The sequence below is a fragment of the Porites lutea genome, chromosome 9 (assembly GCF_958299795.1).
Source record: "Porites lutea chromosome 9, jaPorLute2.1, whole genome shotgun sequence".
Taxonomy (NCBI): domain Eukaryota; kingdom Metazoa; phylum Cnidaria; class Anthozoa; order Scleractinia; family Poritidae; genus Porites; species Porites lutea.
In genome coordinates, this window is record NC_133209.1 from 4,590,669 (window position 1) to 4,611,069 (window position 20,401).

The following is a 20,401-nucleotide window of genomic DNA, read 5'->3' on the forward strand; positions in this document are numbered from 1 at the left end:
TGTCTGTCGATTAGACAAGTCAAGCGATCCTGAAGATCTAGCGTAATTTGGTTACCGCTGGGCTCAGAAGACGAAACCGTGTTTCGTGACACTTGGAACTATTTTCAGCTCGACTGCCGGTCAAGGTTTTCAAAACACTAAATGGCCGCAGTTCTATATTCTCAGTAAATTTCACAAAATCGAAAACTTCCAGCTAATCTAAACTATCATATGTCGATCAAGACAAGTCAAGCGAACAAAAACAAATCTTTTCTACACGCGTAAATCAATAATAAGAGCGGGCATTCCACGACTACACTAGGCAAAGAATGTTTTACGCAAAGCAATGCTTTCGCTTAGAATTCTAACCTGCCATCACCGCCATCTCCAGCAACATCGGTGACAGCTTGGTAGTTGTTCCTCCTGGATATTTTTCTGTTCTTTTCACATTTATCAGGACAAATCTTCACCTCACAACCACTAGGATTAATATTGCCATCTTCCGCGGACAGCAGAGGCTCCGATTCTTCATCCATGACTGGTTTAGTTTGACTGCCGGCAATCTACGGAGTTTTTGAGGTGGCTGTAAACTTGAAGAAGCTACCACTTATTAAATTAATGCAATTTCTAGTATCGCCGTTTTAATGGATGAATCTCAGTGTCCTTGGTTTCTCTGGGTTATGATGAAATGATGCCCCTCAATCATTCAATCAAGCTGAGCGTGATTTGAAAGATATTGCCTTCTAAATTTAGACAGGCTTTGTCAGCAAAATGGGCTAACCACATGTCAAAAATAAGGTCAACTTTGAATTCGGATTAAAATTGCAAGCACAGCAAATTATAATGCTGTTGTAGTTTTTCATATTCTACTTTGTTTTCCTTTTCCTTTTTAGCTTGTAAGGAGAGGTCTTGTAGATCGTTACAGCGGAATACGATAAAATATTTTTATGGTATAGTACTAGTTACGTGTGTAGCATGATATTTGCGACCTCATGAGGTGAGAGACCAAAAACGTCATAAATATCATTGACCAATAGCAGGCGCTGTTCACTCTATTAACGGAGTGAGTATGTTCACTTCGGTTCAAGGTTTCGCCCTGAAGCAACCAAACATATTTTCAGATCACTCTCAAATTGTCTGCTGGATCAAAATTGGTGCAGACCTCTCAAATAATAATAATAACAATTTTCAAGACAAAAACAACGTTAAGCTTCCACAACAGAGGGTCCTGAAGGGGTAAAATGGGAACCGGGATTGGCCGGTTTTTGCCCTGGGAAAATGGGATTTAAGCCACTAGGACTGGGATTTGGTCACTGGGAATGGGAATAAAATGTCAAAAATGGGAATGGGATAAATAGTTTGGAACCATGACTAGTCAGAGGCATCACTTATTTCCTGGAGTTAAGAAACGTCAGAAAATTGCTAATGCACCTTGTTCTAGTCAATTTTTAGCATTTTTATCTAGGTTTCCCCCAAATGGCCCCGATTTGCAGTCAACGATATTTGTGTACTGTATCCAATAAGTGTTTGAAATCCCTCGAACTTCTGAAGAAGTCTCTCATCTCCATCAAAGCTAATATACGGGAGTCGTCAGTATTAGACGGGTACAAAATGAGACTAAATATGGAGGCTCTCTTAACCCTTCACGTTGAAAATCAGCATGCCGTAACACATTTTAAGAGAGACACTTACATTGTACGAATATGCGACGATGTTTTGCACATCAGTTGAAGAAGCAGTGAAAAGGGTTTCTAAGTGGGCAGCAGCGTACTACACACATCCAAATTCGTATTACAAACTGCCAACATCACATGTAGTTTCCTTATCTCACATCAAAATTCCAAAGCCAACCTCACAGAAGATAACCAGAAACGAGGAAGCTGAAATGAGGGCATGGGGTAGAATGCATGGTAAATCCGTCAGACAAACGAAATGTAAGACAAGATAACACAATGGACAGGGCGGGCACTTTGCCTCTGAACTTATATGAAACTAAAACGATCTTAAAACCAGTCAATTTAAATTCACAGATAGGCGTCGAAAGAGTTCCAAGCGAAAGTGATGAGCCACCTAATTCAAATGAGGATGCCAGTTTACCACCAGACGAAACGTCTGCAGCAAAATTCACTGCTGCCTTTCGTTCCAACGATATTCTGTCTTTATTACATCTCTTCGAAAGTACAAAATTCGATTTAAGCATTCCAGATGTTGAAAATGCTACCAATCAATTCACAAATATTGTGACTGAGGCAGCAAAACGTTCACTCAAATTACTCACGGTAGCCAACGAACAAATCTAAAAGAAAGGCAATTACTAAGAAATGGTTTGATTATGATTGGAAACTTTAAGATCTTCACTTAAAAAGTTATCTAACAAAAATCATCCTCTGGATACCGAACTCAGAAAAAAGTGTTCAAAATAAAACCGTTAAAAAACTTATAAAACACAAAAAACAACAGTTTTTTACTCTAAAGTAAATGAGCTGATTAGTAACGAAAACAACCGCAGATTTTGAGATACTCTAAAGTCAATGAACGAAAACAACTTGTCTTATAATAATAACGAAAACCCGACCAATAAACTTTATGATCATTTTAAAACCCTACACTCAGCACTGATGTTATTGGCATTTTAAATAAACGTATTAGACGATAAAAAGCGTTTGGAGGACAGCAACCATTTACAGTCGGAATTAGACAATGCAATATCGGTTGAAGAGATTGATAAAGAAATTAAAAAAACTCAAAAATAAAAAGGCCGCTGGACCTGATAGAATAAGCAAAGAAAAGATGAAAACAAGCTCAAGATTTCTAAAATATCTACTTGAGAAACTTTTTAATCTGATTCTACAATCTGGAACATTTCCTACATCATGGAGTAATGGAATAATCACTGCCTTGCATAAATCTGGAAACAAAGTACAGAGGTATTTGCATTAGTAGTTGTCTGGGCAAAGTCTTTTGTTCTATTTTATATACGAGATTATTAAACTTTTCAAACAATCATAAAATACTTCATTGCTCCCAAAGTAGCTTTTTGCTTGGACATCGTGCGTCTGAGCATGTCTTTAGTTTAACAACGTTAATAAGACCAACATGTTACCCGCTCCCCCAGAGGCAAACTTTATACTTGTTTTGTTGATTTTAAAAAGGCATTTGACTCAATTTGGCATCAAGGTTTACTACACAAACTGTTGAAATATAACATAGGTGGCACCTTTTACGAAATAATTTCCAGCATGTATTCCCATTCATGATGTTGTGTGAACGACAATTATACTCGATCAGAATTTTTCAATTATGATAAACGTGTACGACAAGGCTGTATTCTGTCGCCGCTTCTATTTAACCTTTATCTAAACGAAGTACCCTTCATTCTAAGTAAGAATGCTTAAGATTCTATCTTACTACCAGGTGGTTCTCACTTAAACTGTCTACTTTATGCCGATGATTTACTTCTAATATCTAACTCGACAGAAGGTTTACAACAAAGTCTTGACAGACTATCAAAATGCTGTCAGGATTGGCTTCTTAAGATTAATCCAACTAAAACCAAAGTTATCGTATTTCAGAAGAAGAGTAGAAAATCAGCAATAGATAAACACAATTTTATGGTTAGCAATGAAAAAATTGAAATCATCAATAATTATACCTATCTTGGAGCTAAATTTTCTGCCAATGGAACGGATAAAATGGCCGAAGAAAATAAATCAGGTCTAATAAATAAAATAAATCTTTTGTGTACACAACTTACTATTAATAGTATGCAAAGCTGATAATAATAATCAAAACATCTGAAAAACCACCAGCTAAATTTGATAAAAACAAATAAAAAACTAAAATTCTACTCCATCTTTAAAAATGGAACAACTTACTCTGAATTCATCAATCATATCCGGAATCCTGAACATAGGCGTGTAGCTTCCAAATTTAGGATAGGAAATCATAATTTAAAAATAGGAACTGGAAGATTTACAATCCCCAAAACTCCTGAAGACCTTAGAATCTGTGATCATTGCAACCAAAATTCGGTTGAAAATGAACTGCCTATATTATTTCACTGTGATCAATATAATGATTTGAGAAAGACTCTTTTTATTAAAATCAACGACCGAAATACATTATTTTTGCAATATCCATGATAAAGACTGTTTTCCTTTTAACAATACTGATTCACATATCAGCAGGCTAGCTAGATGTCTAGTGTTAGATGTCTCATGTCTGATGTCCGATGCCCGTTGTCTGATTTCTGATGTCAGATGACTGATGTCTGGTGACATCACACATCGGACATCATATATCAGACATCAGACATCGGACTTCATATATTAGACATCGGACATCAGCACTCAGACATCGGACATCAGACATACAGTAAGACGTCAGCCATCGGACATCAGACATCGCACATCAGACATGAGACACCAGACATCGGATGTCATACATCAGACATCGATCATCAAAAATCAGACATCGGAATTCAGACATACAGTAAGACATCAGCCACGATACATCAATGATGTCTGATGTCTTACTGTATGTCTGATGTCCGATGTCTGATATCCGATCTCCAATGTCTTATGTCCGATAGCTGATGTCTTACTGTATGACTCATGTCTGATGTCCGATACTGGCTGATGTCTTATGTCTGATGTCCGATGCCCGATGTCATATTTCTGATGTCCGATGTCTGATTCCTGATGTTTCCATGTCTGATGTATGACGTCTGATGTCTTGCTGTATGTCTGCTGTCCGATGTCCCATGTCTTAAGTCCGATGGCTGATGTCTCACTATACGTCTCATGTCTGATGTCCGATGCTGGATGTCATATTTCTGATGTCCGATGTCTTATGTCCGGTGGCTGATGTCTTACTGTATATCTAACGTCTCATGTGTGATGTCCAATTGCTGATGTCCGATGTCTGATGTCGGTCTCATTTCTGATGCCTGACGTCTGATGTCCAATGTCTAATGTCCGATTTGTGATGTCTGATGTCTGATATTTGATGTCAGATTTCTTTCGTCTGATGTCCGATTTGTGGTGTCCTATGTCTGATGTCCGATGTCCAATATCAGATGTCTTATGTCCGATGTCTGATGTTCGATGTATGATGTAGCCCCGGGGCTTGTATGTTTCAAAGGCCCTTTTAGGGGTGTACTCCCTCCTCTGCCCGGCAAATAACGTGGCTGGGCGGATGTCTTTTACCCTATGCCATCTTTCGGCAGAAAAGGCAGAAGCGTACGAGTTTACAGCCAGCAATGCTTTACGGTGAATTACAAGCCATGTATAGCAATTTCTATCGAGCGTTTTCACTCACGTGGCCAGCATCTTTGCAAATTTGTTGGGACAAAAGAGAGCTTTTACGTGCGAAAAGAATTCAACTCCCACGGGAAAGATTTGGAACAGCAACATGGCCGCTGTTTCATTGTTTTCGAACACCAATATGGCCGCCGTGACGTCATGTGAAAACACTCTATCAGGAGCCGATTAATCGGCATTTAACAGTCATTTTACAAACATAGGCCAATCTCTAACACAAGAAATTCCTAGTTCGGAAATTGACCCACTTGGCTATGTTAATCCTGTTGACGGAGTATTTTCTTTTCTTTTCAACGGATTAATGTTCAAAAAGTCATCAAATTATTTAAGGCTATCGATGTAAGTAAGGCAACTGGGCTTGACAAAATTCCAAACAGGCTTCTGAAGATTGTCGTCGATGTTGTAGCGCCCTCTATAACGGGCATCTTTAATCAATCGTTAGTGACTGGTATTTTCCCCTCTGACTGTAAAATGGCTAAAGTGTCACCAATTTTTAAGTATGGTTCTAAGTCTGACCTTAACAACTATCAGCCTAGATCTGTTATTCCTAACTCCCTTCTGTTGGACAATCACACCCAAAGATTGTTAGTCTCACTGTTATGGTTGGTTTGTGAATTTTTGTTAGAGTGTAGAACTCTGGTATTCTTGGTGGATTGGGTGTTTGCCATTTTCTCGTCATGTCATCGTTACGTTTTTCACGGTGTAGATCCGTAATTAATTAGGCGCACGACCTTGCTGTGTGTTTCTTTCAACATTGGTTCAACGAGAGGTTTGTAGTTATGTTCGCCGTCGATTTGTATTTGATCTTCTCTTATTTTGTCAGTTTTGTTCATGTTTACTTAGCGATTCCCTTGTCCGCTTAATGTCGATGTCGTGCGCCAGTGTTTTGCTGTAATTCTTTTAATGCTTGTCACTGGCTTGTCGGTCCTTGCGTGACAAGTTATGTTTTGGCTTTGTTATTTGTACCTCTGCAAGTTGTGATTTAACTTCTCTCGAGGGCTACTGATGGTTGAGCCGGTGGGTTCGAGTCAGAGTTAACGTAGAAAGGGCGAACTTCCCTATTTCTAAACATCCCAAGTCTCACAAACCATGATGACCGAGTCGCAAGTGTCCTTTTGTATTTGTCAAGGCGCCGAAATAGAAATTCTGAATTGTCATTTAAAGTTGAACTAAGCTGCCTCTCCAAGTCCTCGATAAGTCTAGCAAGGGAGAAGATTGCTATTACTTGAATACGGCTAAAAATTTCTAGATGAGCGTTCCATTCAGATATAATTTTCGAAGCTTATCTAAAAAATTCCCTACGATTTTCTGAGGTTTAATTTTTCATATTTTATTCCTTATGTTATGCTTATTTTCGTAGAAAAAGGAAACCTAAAATTTTCGGATTCAAAAATGTGATGAAGAGAGGAATAAGAAAAATTCTCTTTTTCGTAAAAACGTTTAATTGCTTCTAAAATTTCCAGGAAAATAACACTGAAGCCCTTGTAATTTCGAAAAGCCTCCAGTTTCCCTGGGACGAACAGATACAAATTTTATAGCGCCGCTTAGAATGCATTTCTAGAGATCTAAAAGGACTCTGGATAACCTAAGAAGCATTTTCAATGCGTTTAGGAGGAAACCGTCGTTGGGTGCCCCTGGGTGAAGAGATCGATTGATAACACAACTGGTCAGCGTTCTCTCTTTCCCGACTCAAGTTATTTCCTGAACTCGACTAACATTTTTTTTTTCAACTCGACTCGCATATTTTTTTCGTCTCAAATTTCAAATTGTAGTCATGACATTTCCTTAGTATTTTTTTTTCGTTCGTGAACAGTGTATTTTGCAAATTTCGACTCATATTTTTTATTGCATTCGGTGTATTTTACAAGTTCCGACTTATGTATTTTGTTTTCAACATGTTTTTATCATCGGTATAATTTTGTCCGCAACGGAACGTCATAGTCAGCTGCCTCTTTTCAACAAACCGGCTACACTGGATCAATATAATATTGGTACTGACTAATTTTTGCAAAATCACAATTTTAGGCCGAATTGCACTCCACTCAGTTCAACTACCATTATAATCCAACGACCGCTGCTAAAAAAAATGGTTATTTAGCTGTTTGTTGTTCACTGCGCACGTTTAAAGAAGGGTATGCTACGTCAGCAATAACTTAGTTAGAAATTACAGCCCCGTATACTGGACGATAAAATAGAGATTATACTTTTCTAGTCAAGATTATCAAGATTAATTGCTTTACGATTGCGTGACGACACCAAAAACGGCTGTGTAGCAGACTAACTCTAATACTGTAGCAATGATCACCTCATTGATTATCAAGTAGTCATTGGAATGACTCTTCACCAGAAAAAAATCAAATCAAATCAAATCAAAAAAGACGAGCAGCTAATAATAAGTAAAAGAAAATTTCTCCGGGAGAATAATAATTTACTATTATGGAGTCACGAGGTTCAAAAATTAATTTGATAGCTAATTTATTCTTACCAAAGACTCTACTAGTGTAGAGAAAGGATCGGTATTGATCGTCGTTTTTTGTAAGGTTAGATAACAATTATTCACCGAAGTGGAGGTAGCTAGTGGTTAATTTTTAACGAGGCCGCGTTAGCGGCGAGGTAAATCAGTACCACCACTAGCCACCGACACTGAGGTGAATAATTGTTTTAGTATATACTAAAACAGTGAGATAATTGAGCACAGAAATGATGATTTTTAACTCATTTCCCGTTGCGTGCAACGATTACAATTTTGGCGCGCAATGACCGAACGGCCGCGGTCGTCGCTTTTTCTTGCCGGCAAATAAAACTTTTGAAGGTATTTGTTTAGCTCTTGTGGGGAAATTTCCTCAAAAGGAGTTCTGAATTCTTTTTGTATTTAAAACCATCCTGTAAAAAGGATTATTAAATTTAGTTTTAAGCTTATTTATGAACAAGTCAACTAAATAAAGTAACGCAAGACTTAAGCTTAATTTGCATTTGTAAACAAAAAACGTTTTCGCCGGTTTTATCGATAAATTCAAGTCAAAAAGACAAAGCTTTACCTGTTAAAACTTCCACCCCGAACTTCGTCACGTTCTTCGTGTATTTCTGGAACAGCATGCTTGATTAGTTGTGAAATTTCTATGTTTGTTACGGCAGCAAACCGGGAAGGCATTTTGCTCGCAACTTACGCGAGTTTGGCGTCGCTCGCTAGGAACTGGAGGTGAATCAGTGGATAGTGCAGGAAGTCACTGATTGAGTAGCCAATCAGAGCGCGCGAAAAACACTATCCACTGTTTTAGTATATACTAAGACGGATTATCGAAGTACTACACGGGTCATCTAAATACATGTAGCATGCCTGACTCCTAGATGGCCGGACAACATCTGACTTAATTCACATAAAACCACAAGAAATAAAACGACATGAAAACGAACTTTTTAGAAAACAACTTCACCAACTACAGTGGTGGATATAATCTTTGAATTAATTATTGACGTTTTGCATTTGCGATGTAACAAGGCCATGATAAATTCCTTTACGGCCCAACAGTTCCTGGTGCGTGCCTTGCTCCATCACGCGCCCGTGATGAATGACAGCTATGACGTCAGCATTTTGGACGGTGGATAGCCGATGAGCAATGATGATAGCTGTGCGACCCTCACTTGCTGCGTCCAGTGCTTGTTGGACAACCTGTTAAGTGGAAAGCAAAACCTGTTAATTGTATTATCATATCACGAGCACAGTACCACATTACGAACACAGTAACGCACCGAACGTACTGTAATGAACAATACAGTGCAGTACCTAATGGCGGAGCATCGGCCGTTGATCTCGACGGCATTCGAATGATGACGAGGATGACTCACGTAACCATTAACTGCTATTTCCAGCCATTTAAAACATAGATACGAGTTGGTTCCTGTTTAATGACATACCAAAAAAATGAACGGTGAATTTATGGAACCGCAGCCTGGACGAAGAAAGCGAAACGGTGATTGTAGGCGCATTCGGTGACTACGCCGTTAGTCATTTCGACATCGCCGGGGTCGCTTGTGGAAACCAGCCTTACGACCGACACCTCTCTAAGACGGACACTCTGGACCCAAACGGATCCATGTTACATAGAGATGAACTTACTGCCTGTAGACAGATAGAAACCGCCAACGGTCTTCGCTCTTACCTTCTCACTCTCTGTATCCAGAGCAGAAGTAGCTTCATCAAGAAGTAGGATCTGTGGATTTCGGACCAGAGCTCTAGCAATGGCTATCCTCTGTTTCTGCCCCCCTGAAATGAGAGTTCCTTTGTCTCCTACCAGAGTATCATAACCCTACAAACAAAAGCAACGGGTCCACTGAGATAGGTTGATGTTCCTAACAAAAATGCCTATCAAACTCGATTAAGTACAAGTTTCAAAGTACGACTTCGCAAGCGGAAAGAAGCGAATCTTGAGTCCTGACTGGCTGCCCAAGAGGGCAAGAAGGACCTGTCCTGAAGTATGAAACAGGGGGCTTGCATTTCAAAGAGCAACCCGTGCTCAGACTAAAATTCTGCTGAGACCAAACTCCTTATAGTCAAGTAATACGATCATTTAATATTTACTAGAAATAGTTTTCACTACAGTTGCCCCGCTTTTGATAAAATGTTTGTGAAGATTTCTGTGGTAAATATATACTGAATAGAGTCAACTCCCTCTATAGCGGACACTGTAGGGACCTTACGTTAGTGTCCTCTGTAGCGAGAGTCCGTAATAGCGGAAGTTTATTTCAGTCAAATGTCTGTAATTTATTTTTGCCCGGAATTTATCTGCTGTCCGTATTATCGGGGTGTCCGCAAGACGAGAGTTGACTGTATATGTTGAATGTTTTAAATTTGACTTGTTTCTTTTTCAGTGATGTAAATGATCTTACAATCTGATGATCTATAAATCGGACAATTTCAACATATTACAACCATACAGTGTTCTATTTTATCTTTCAGTATAACACCAACGTATTTTAGCGGAGCTCCTCGCGCGCGCGAAGCGCGCGCGTGGGCGGAGCCCCATAGCTAAGGAAATCTACCCATCCCAGAAAATTTGGTAATCACGTGACCGACCGACCGTCCGTCCGCACCACAGGCATACCAATGTTTACTCTCACACTTTCTAGCTACTTTGGGAGCCCAGGAGAAAGCTGATTGCAGATCAATGTTGTCATCAATTGACAGCTGTCAAAAAAGGGTATCCGCTGACCTCTATCACCTGACCGTATCGCGGGCTCAGGTGTATCGCAGGTTCACGTTTATTTTTGTTTTAAATTCAAATATGTTGTGTTTATGTCAGTATCGCCCCGCACTATTACGATTTTGATTTCAAACTGACTTCAGACGCAAAAATTCAGCCAGTTTTTTTTAAAATACAGGCGGGGAAGACCTTTTCTTACCATGATCACGTGTTGGTCACGCTCCATGTCCAATTTTTATGCTCTGATTGGTTAAAATTTGACAGGTGTGTTCATGCGTAAAATTTATGCAGCATCTTGAAAGTTGTTTACTTTGACAGCTGAAGCTGACAGAATTTTGAGTCAACTTGTGATGTTTTTAACTGTCTTTTTTCCACTGGATGTACAAAATGAAATACAGCTGCTATCAAGAGTGTTCTCTTATTCATGGCTGGTTTGTTTATTGGGTTTTTGGTTGAAAAATGCGTCGCTTGTCAAAGCCGATAATCCGATTTCGGATGGCATCGTTTTTGTTTTTCACCTTGCTGGATGCGTACGAGAATTATAAAGGCTCAAGCGATCCTTGCCTTATTTGATAGCTTTCAGGAGCTGCATCTCGAAATATGGTAAGCCTGAGTAATTATTGTATTTAAATCTAATTTCATGAAGTCCAGCGGCGCAGTTTATGAAGCTAGTTTATGCACGTTTGTATTAAGATTTGACTGAGACACTGATCTGACCTCGTATGAGGTTTGATATGAGCTTAAGCTTACAGAACTTTAAAAAGCCTTTAGTCGATATTAATTCACCTTAAATAGAAAGAAAAAACTTTCCGAAGAATATTTAGTTGTAATTTTGGCTGTAGAAAGAAAGCTTTGAACGATTTTCTTGTCGTGAGTTCATATTTGAAAACAGCCAACACCGGGAAACCGGCGGCTTAAAACATAAACTTTAAGCTTACTAGTAAAGACTTGAGGATTCTTAGACACACTTAAATACTCATTTGTTTTCGTGAATGAACATTGTTGTCTCTGTAAGTGTTCTATCGAATTATTTTTCTTTATTGATATTTGGTAGTCTCAAAAGTGCAATTTTCATCGCTTTGCCGTTTGTTTTCAGCCGTTCATAAACATCGCTTGCAGGAGTACTAAAAATGCCAAGCGTATCAAACGCTTTTTAAGATTACACATCGTTATAAAACCGTTAATATAAAATAGACTCAATGAATTCTTTATCACGTTGAAGCGTAACTCTTTTGAAATTTCTTCGCACATTTGGCGCTTGTCAAAAGTTAGAACCGGCTGGCCGTATAGGTGATTTTGGAAATTTTGTGAACGGTTTCGCTAATTAAAAGTCCACGCGTGCTTCGATGGTCCTGAATTTTGAATGAATGCAATTTCTCTTGCAAAATTGTGAAATACTGCATTTTGTCCGAGGTCTGTATGGTAAAAACAGCGCCTCATAGTACTCTTTCTCCTCAGATGTGGTGTATAAAAAAATTAAAAAGATTGGTTTGCACGCACCCAGATTTATTGGCAAGAATTTGTAAACTTGTCGAACGCAAAAAATTCGGTCTGATTTGTTTTCCAAGAATTTGTTTTCCACGCCTGACCTACTGTGATCAAGAGCCATCATTGCTCTTAAATGTGACCGAAGACTATTTTTTGGGTCTACATATAAGGCTATATCAACTCGATACAAAATTTGTTTCACTCCAAAATCACTTAGCTTTTCCCTCAAAAGTCATGAATGTGCCCTTAAGTTAACTGATTTGTGGAATACAAAATTATTGTTTGATTTAAGTTATAAATTTATCAATGGGAGCTTCGCTTTTAGCTGTGGCTAAATATATATATTAGTTTAATAACATAGTAATGTGCTTTAAAAACATCAACCAGCTGATCAACAATGACTACTACAATAATATAATCGAGCTTGCATAAATGTATCGCTAGAAAATATCATGAAGACAATAAATTGTAGTTAGCTAGAGTTGTAATTAAGCTGACTAAACACCTTTAAACAGCAAATTTTCGAGCTTTTGAGTTTTAAATCATGGTTTACTCGTAGTACGGCGTGAAACAGAAGAAAACGCTAATTAACCAGCACCACCTTGCCCGCTTGCTGAAAAATTACCCGAGACCACCGTGCGCGCCTAGTTTCATCAAATCGGGAACGCTTCGCATACTACAGACAATTATTTTCTTATTTTCTTACTGTTTTTTTTTTCAATTCCTTATATATATAAACGCGGGGAATTCTATGATGCCTCCTCGGGTTTTGGTTAAACCAACACGGCCGCCGTTTCACTGTTTGAAAACCAATATGGCCACCGTGATGTCATGTGAGAACGCTCGATTTTAGTAAAAACCAAAGGATAGGGGGTGGGGGCGAGATCAATGCAACTGCTCTCGCTGTGCTTCGCTTCAGTTTCACTAAATAGAAGGTCATAACTTGCGTGTTCGGAATAAGATTGGTAAAAGGTTCAAACGCGCCTGATCAGATTTCTTTCTGTGCATTCCATTCATTTTAGTTATGAAGTCCAAACGAATGTTGGCTACATATTTGCCGCGCATGTGCAATAGTTACAACCGGGAGACTATTAGGATTGTAGGCTTTTATGGGCGCCAGCAATTTTAAAATTGGTACTAGTTTCCCAGTAGCAGGATCAGTTTCAGTTTTCGAACGGCTCCTTGAGGGTCGTCGGTTCAAGAACTCGACTCTCTTTGTCCTCTTTTTATCGTTTGGTTTTGGTTAAGTGTCTCATGTTAGTTTGTCAGGTACAATATTTTCAACGTATGGTTATCCCCATAACGTTGATCAATGTAAAAGTCTAAGTTACCTTGGGTAGGGAATTAATGAAGCTGTGTATGTTGGCAGCCTCAGCTGCCCTTATTATTTCATCTCGTCCCACTTCGCGCGAGTTGTCTCCGTACGCGATGTTGTCAGCGATGCTGCAACCAAACAAAACAGGCTCCTGTGATACGATGCCAATGTGTGAGCGCAACCACTGAATGTTCAGCGACCGAACATCATTGCCATCGATTGCCTATAATCAAGACAAATCAGGTCAAAAAAGTTACATGCCCGTAAAATGTGAAATTCATTTTCTGTCAACCGAGAGCGGGATACCACAAATGGTTAATCGCACAAATATCGTTAGTGCTCGAAACGTCACTTAACTGTTGTTCAACTGACCAATTCTGTATTCTACGATTGTAGCCGCTTCTCATTTATCGCTCCCTGCCGCCGCGTAGGTCTCTCTTTCGAAACATCCCAGCGACGGAGAACAATTTACCACACCAGATAATACCATAACATACCATAATGTTCTTTGTTTGTCACCCCAAAAGTTTGCATAAGCATTGTTTTCAGTTTCTCCTGAGGCCATTTTAACTCCCAAGAGAAACTGACGACAAAGCTTATGCAAAATTTTGGGGTGACAAACAAAGAGCATTATGGTTTGTTATGGTATTTTCTGGAGTGGTCAATTATGAGTGGCGAATGTATTCACAGGTTACCACTTCTACTGACGAAACCAAACTTTTTTCCCCTCTCCTGAGAGAACTTGAACATAAAATCGTAAACAGGAAAAACGGTACTGATTTAAGGAAGGTGTGAAGATGGCCGTCTATATCCGTCGAATTCGACCACCTAAAATTTGGGACAACCTCATGATGTTATTGTGCACGCGTACATACCTTACACAGTGTTGGACTGGAAACTAAATGGGTATCTTAAGTCGTTCAGTTTACTTTTAAGGGAAATAGGACTCATTTAGATCAAATTCTTCTCATTGTCGCAACGTCATCTTTAAACCTACCACTTCTCCTTCCAATACATCGTAAAATCTCTCCAAGAGGGAGATCACCGTACTTTTACCGCAACCACTTGATCCAACGAGAGCAAGCTTCTGCCCCTTTTGAACAGAAAGTGATAATCCACGCAACACCTTGACATCTTGACGCGTTGGATAACGGAAACGTACTCCTCGTAACTGAACGGTGCCTGTTATAGAGCTCTACAAGTATAAAAAGAGAAATAAACTCCTATTTAGGTTATTTTGACTTGTGATTTACATTTAGACTAAGATCTAGATTTCGATTAATTTTAGATTTGGGATACTTAAACCACAAGAGTGGTTGGGCTAACATAACGAGGATAGGCGGGGGCAGAGGTCCAGTCTGCCATTGCCACCTCCTTAATATGTTTTTTTTTTGCGTACTACAAGAAGAGTCAAATCAGTGACACTGCAGAGCGACGGGGCCTACGATGTTTCGTCCTTATCCGAGAAGACTGGAAGGACTAACCACTATCAGATGTGAAAGAAAGGCAGCACATTCCGCTCAGTGATTTTAATACCCTGAATGTTAGTCCCACCAGGAATCGAATCCAAGGCCTACCGCTTTGAGGTCTGGAACCCAACCAACTAAGCAAACTAGTCAGAGATTTTGTTGCAGTAGTCCTGTCTACGTAAACCTAAAAGGTTCCTAGTAGGTTTTTTGAACCACTCAAGGGGTTTAAGGCCTGGGTCAAAGGTGTGTTCGGAGCATATGATTGATTGGCAATCTATCTCCCTAAGATACCTTGAACAAAACGTTTTTTTTCCTCAAAAATAAATCTTCAGGACTTCTTGTGCCTTAACGTTTAATTATGGTCACGTGACATCAGGTGAACAATCTGTTTAAGGGCGATGAGTTCTTTATGTGTGCCAAATTGATTCAGCTATATAATCTGTGCCGACGTTATAGCCAATAAACTATTTTCCACAGGTAAAGCCGTTTGTCCCAACCTTAAACTACTTGAGCAAGTCACTTCATATGTCGGTGAATAATTATCTGGGCGAGTGTAGAGACATTGACCGACCTTCCACAACTCTCCGAGAACGAAAGTAAAAAAACACTCTTACCGGTTTTAATCCATCTTCGGAGGAACTGTCAATTAAAGATTTGCGGTCAAAGATCTTAAAGAGACGAGCAGCGGCAACCTTTGCTTTAACGTAGTCTGGCGCGAAGGCGCTGATCTGGCCCAGCACAAGACCACCGACCAAGATGGCAAGAACCACTCTAACAATGACAAAAATTAGAGTTACTTAAGTCCTCTTCAAATGAGCCCGGTTGACCGGGCTGGCCGGTTTACCTGGAGCAATTTTACCTTGGGTTCGTATGAGAAATTTCAGCCCGGTTTTCGAAAGGCCGAAGACGAGTTGTGGCCCACAATTCGAGGAACACAGCCTACATGGCGAAACACAAAGTTATGACTTTCGCGCCTATTATAGCTTTGGCAACTCTTATAGCTGTGTCACTGTTGCCAAATGGAATAATTATGATGTGGAAAATACAGCAGGAAAAGCGAGACGATGCAGAATTCATCCGCTTTCATCACGGTAACCGGGCTAAAGGGTTAATAAGGAATATTTTCCAGCCCGCTTCAGCTGCCTACCGAGTTCCCAGTTAGAAAAACCGAGACCTCTGGAACCGAGCCAGCCCGCCCTCTCATATGAACATATCGAAAAAATTTACGAAGGATTAAGAGGTAACGCGAGACCTCGGAAACCGGGCCTGGGGGCCGTTTCTCGAAAGTCCCGATAATTAACGGGCCCGGTAAGCTGTCCCAGTTTACATTAAGGATCGAGGTTTCAATAGTTTTGCATCTGTCATGATAAAACTATCGGTTAATGAAACAAAATGGAGTAGTTTGCTAGCCAGGACCCACGCTCTTATCCTTTATATTTCGATTTGAATATTTGATTTCGGGCCCGCAAAGTTACCGGGACTTTCGAGAAACGGGCCCCAAACCCGGTCAACCAAAACCATATGAAGAGGCCGTTAAGCCCTTAGGAGACGTAGGGTCGCAAGAGCGCTTACGACGTAGTGAAGATCAAAAATCGGAATCGTAAGTGGAATCAAAGCGCAACGGACTCGGATTCGGAAGATCCAGAAGGGTTCTGATTTTTTCTTCCGAGTCTGCTGCTGACCCCGTCGTCTTCGTGAAGATTTTTAGAACTGGAAGCAGAACCGGAGGGATAAACCAATCACATTGCTCATTCCCACGCTTCGTGATTTCGTATTTCCCCTGGTGTTATGTCATGACCAGTCACAGCAAATATCAGGACATGCGAGCAAGACACAAAACCAGAAACTGAGGAATTCTGGATTTAGATTTTGAAATCTTCAAGATGATTTTCGAATTTATAATAAAATGTGATATACAAAAACGGATTTAACACCTACAAATACGCCCTCCCTTTTGGAAGGGAATCGGGAAAACTGTTCTCATTAAAAGCGATTTTGCATGCACACACGCCTCGTTAGCAAAATAGGCCCCAGTTAACTGGAGCAGTTTTTGTAGTCTTTTTCAATAAAAAGGTAAAAAAGGCAACTCATGACACCTGGCGTTGGGTTTCTTAATTAAAATCCACGTTGACGGCGGATTTCTCGGTGTTTCCAATCGAACGCACCCTGAGTTTTACAGTTTAGTATAACGAACTACATTCATTACCTGCACACATACACGAGGATATAACCACACGATTACAACATGGACGTTATAACAAAAAAAATAGATGTTCAGTACACAACTTACTTCATCATTTCATTGAAGGTCATTTCTTTCTCTGCCACAAGATAGCCTCCATACTTGAATGCTACCGCATTAGCGAGGAACATAAACGCTTCGGATATGCCGAAAGATATCCCTTCAAGTTGTGCGTTTCTCAAAGCTTTCCTGCAAAACAAAAAGCGCGTTTTAAGGTAAGACTACCGCGAACAGTATAAAAGAAATGCGTAAGGAAGTGGTTTCGAGTCTTGCTCCAACCAGTAACTGACTTTTTTTTACTGTTTGCTCGCCCCAAATTGTACTTCCCTACTGAAACAGCAAGTTTTCTTGTCATTTTCATTCAGCGTTAAACAAAATAAAATGCTACAGCCATAAGGTGTGTCAGTTCGATATATTTTAGATAAAGGCCCGTTAATTACCTTACTTAGATATTATGTGCGAAGGGAAGGAAATCTGTATCCTTTTATAGAAAAAAGGCAGTCTATGAAAAAAATAGGCTAAGATCGGGAAATATGGGATCGAAAGCGGCAGACTTCGTTGTGGGCTGCCGCTCGGATTCTATTGTTACACTCACTCAATCACTCACTCTTTCAACGTGATAACATAGCGGCTTTTGGCCTTAAAGAGGCAGAAAGCCACAAAAATAAACCTGAAATAATCACCTCTTACGGGTAAGTTTAAAAAAGGACTATATAATTTAAAATACCGTGAAAACTAAATAAAGTTACTCACTTATATGGAGCCGATAAAGCCTGAGCGTATTTGTCAAAGAATGTTTTCTCTTTGACCAAAGACACAACAGTTCGGATATTAGCTATTGTTTCAACGGCTATCTGTCAAGGAAAAAATATAAAAAAACGTTTGATGAAAACTTCCTTTAAATATATGAATTAACGTTTAAGCTGCTTTTACTGACAAGAACGTAAAGCCAAGGCGCTTTCCAAACGTCAGAACTGTCCAGAAAGATACGTTTAACTACGACCCATCACATCCGTGTATTATACAATTTACGACTGGCTGGATAATCCTGATTAATAGCGGATTTCTCCTTAACCTCAACATCCACATACAAATTCTGCAACCTGATCTCCATACATTTCCTTACAAAATTAGTTGAGAGAATTTGATAAAAGATCAATGCCTTTTTCCTACAGGTGAATGTTTTATCAATTTTCAAAACCTATTGTCTTGATTGTGTATTGATATAATTGTTTAGGAGAAAATTGGTAATTGCCACTCTTCGGACTTATTTTCGAGAAAATTGATTAACTGTCAATCCTGTAACCCTCCTTCAGTTAACCTCTTGCAATCTCTTGTAACCTCCTGTAACCCCTTATTACCTCCTCTAACAACTTGTAACCCCTCTAACCCCCTGTAACATCCTGTTATCTCTTGTAACCCCTGTAACCTCTTGTAACCCCCAGCGAGCTTGTATTCATTCTCTCTAAAGTTATAACTACAAATCTCAGCGACGAAAAAAACGCAAAGTCAGATATTCTAGAGCTGTGCTATTTACAATGCTGTGCATCATTATTGCTTTACTAACTACGCGCTGATGGACAAGTTTCGACCACTCTAAATTTTGAAACAATTCACTAGTACCGCAGTCATAATTAAAGAAAGTTAGAACGCGAGCGGCGCGATTCAGCAATTTAGAAGATAGGTTATTAGAACAATTTCCTCATACTACATTACAGTAATCAAAGTGTGGCTGTACCAGTTAATTGTATACGTTAAGAAGAAATTAAAAAGGGAGAAAATACGTAATACGCTTAATCGCACTTATGCCAGAAGCAATGTTCTTAGAGTTTTCATTAATATGAAACTCCCAAGAAAGATTTCCATCGATGTGAACACCTAGGGATTTTAAAGTCGACACTTATTTAATGGGAAGCTGGTTAATTTCAATTATGGGATTCCTTTTTGGCGTTGACAGTCTTAACCTGGACCCATTTAACAGAAATTGTCTTAGTTGTGTTTAGTGTAAGTTTGTTCGCTGCAAGCCATATACGAGTTCTACCTAAATCTTTGTTAACACAACGCTCTATTTTTTCAACATCATTGTTCGCATAGGTGATATTAGTGTCGTCAGCATACATTCTAGGTTGTGAATACATGACACAATTCGGAAGGTCATCTCTATATCGTAAAAACAGAACAGGCCCCTGTAACCCTTTGCAAACCCCTGAAACCTCTTGTACCCCCTGTAACCTCTTGTAATCCCTTCTAGACCCCTGTAACTCCTTGTAACCACCTGTTACTCCTTGTAACAACCTGTTACAACTTGTAACCCCCTGTAAGCTTGTAACCCATGCAACCCTTGTAACATTTTGTAACCCGCAGTAACTTTCTTAAGTGTTTCATCAGAAAGAATTGTTACGAGGCAAAGGCCAACTTTTGGCCATAAAAAAAGATAACCTAGTGTATACGAAACTTAGCCATTCACTCCTGGGAATTTTGCCAAAAAACGCAGCGTTTTGAAGCTAGTAGCGCAATTTCTAAATATCTGTCTGGCTAAAAAGAACCTAATCGTACCCACACACCGTTTACCGATCATACACTTCGCGGTCTTCTGATCCAGATGTAAAATATTAGCTTCCTAACATCGGACACGCGCAAAAAGCAAAATCTCAGCAGTCTTGACTTCCATTTTTCCTTTCTTTCCTCCCATCTTCTTTCGCTTTCCTTGACTCCTTTTTTTCTTTTACCAAATAATTAGTGGGCTTCAATTCGCAAAAAAAAAAGTTTTTAAGAAGCAAGATTATCATCTAAATTATTGAGTCACCAAAACATTGAGAAAAAAAACGAAAAAGTATCTGGAGGCGTTCTAGTTAGAAAACCAGTTTTCTGTAATCCTTTCTAATCCCATGTAACCCCTTGTAACCACCTATAACCCCCTGTAACCCCTTGTAACCCGTGTAACCCGTGTAACCACCTGTATCCCCATATCATAGATCGTGAAAACAAACCGAGAAAAAACGATTATAGAAAACAAGCCTTTCTGAACAATGAAAACATCGGTTTCAAAAACCCATAAAATTCGCAGTTTTCAAAGGAGTTAGTCCATGGTTTTGGCCAAACATTTGAAATTTTGTTAACGTTTCGTTTTATGCAAAATACACCGAGAAAAAGTATTTGGTAACGTTTCTGTTCGTCAACAAGCCTTTCTAAACAAAATCAACACGGATTTAAAAAGAACGCAAAATTAACATTTTTCCAAAGGGGATAGTCCATGATTTTGGTCAAAAAGTTGAAGTTTTTTTATCTTTTGTGTTTATCAAAAACAGATCAAGAAAAACTGTTTCCTGACGTTCTAGATAAAAAAAGACGCCTTTAAAGACCATAAAAACATCTGTTTATCAAAA

The 20,401-nt window shown here is 39.3% G+C and overlaps 1 protein-coding gene across 7 annotated transcripts in view; it reads right to left on the reverse strand.

Moving 5' to 3' along the window:
• Positions 1–7,772: 7,772 nt before the first annotated feature.
• LOC140947733 (ATP-dependent translocase ABCB1-like) overlaps positions 7,773–20,401 on the reverse strand; it is a 55,343-nt gene continuing 42,714 nt past the window's right edge. For 4 of the 7 annotated variants that reach the window (XM_073396912.1, XM_073396909.1, XM_073396908.1 and 1 more), the window contains 7 exons: positions 17,769–17,869; positions 17,064–17,204; positions 15,388–15,544; positions 14,302–14,499; positions 13,321–13,527; positions 9,461–9,607; positions 7,773–8,970 (listed from right to left, as the gene is read on the reverse strand). In XM_073396912.1, the coding sequence (XP_073253013.1) occupies positions 8,764–8,970; positions 9,461–9,607; positions 13,321–13,527; positions 14,302–14,499; positions 15,388–15,544; positions 17,064–17,204; positions 17,769–17,869 (1,158 nt within the window). In that variant the 3' untranslated portion in view covers positions 7,773–8,763. Of the gene's footprint in view, positions 8,971–9,417; positions 9,608–13,320; positions 13,528–14,301; positions 14,500–15,387; positions 15,545–17,063; positions 17,205–17,768; positions 17,870–20,401 lie in introns of those variants that run through there. The other 3 variants (XM_073396910.1, XM_073396911.1, XM_073396913.1) reach the window with 3 other exon arrangements.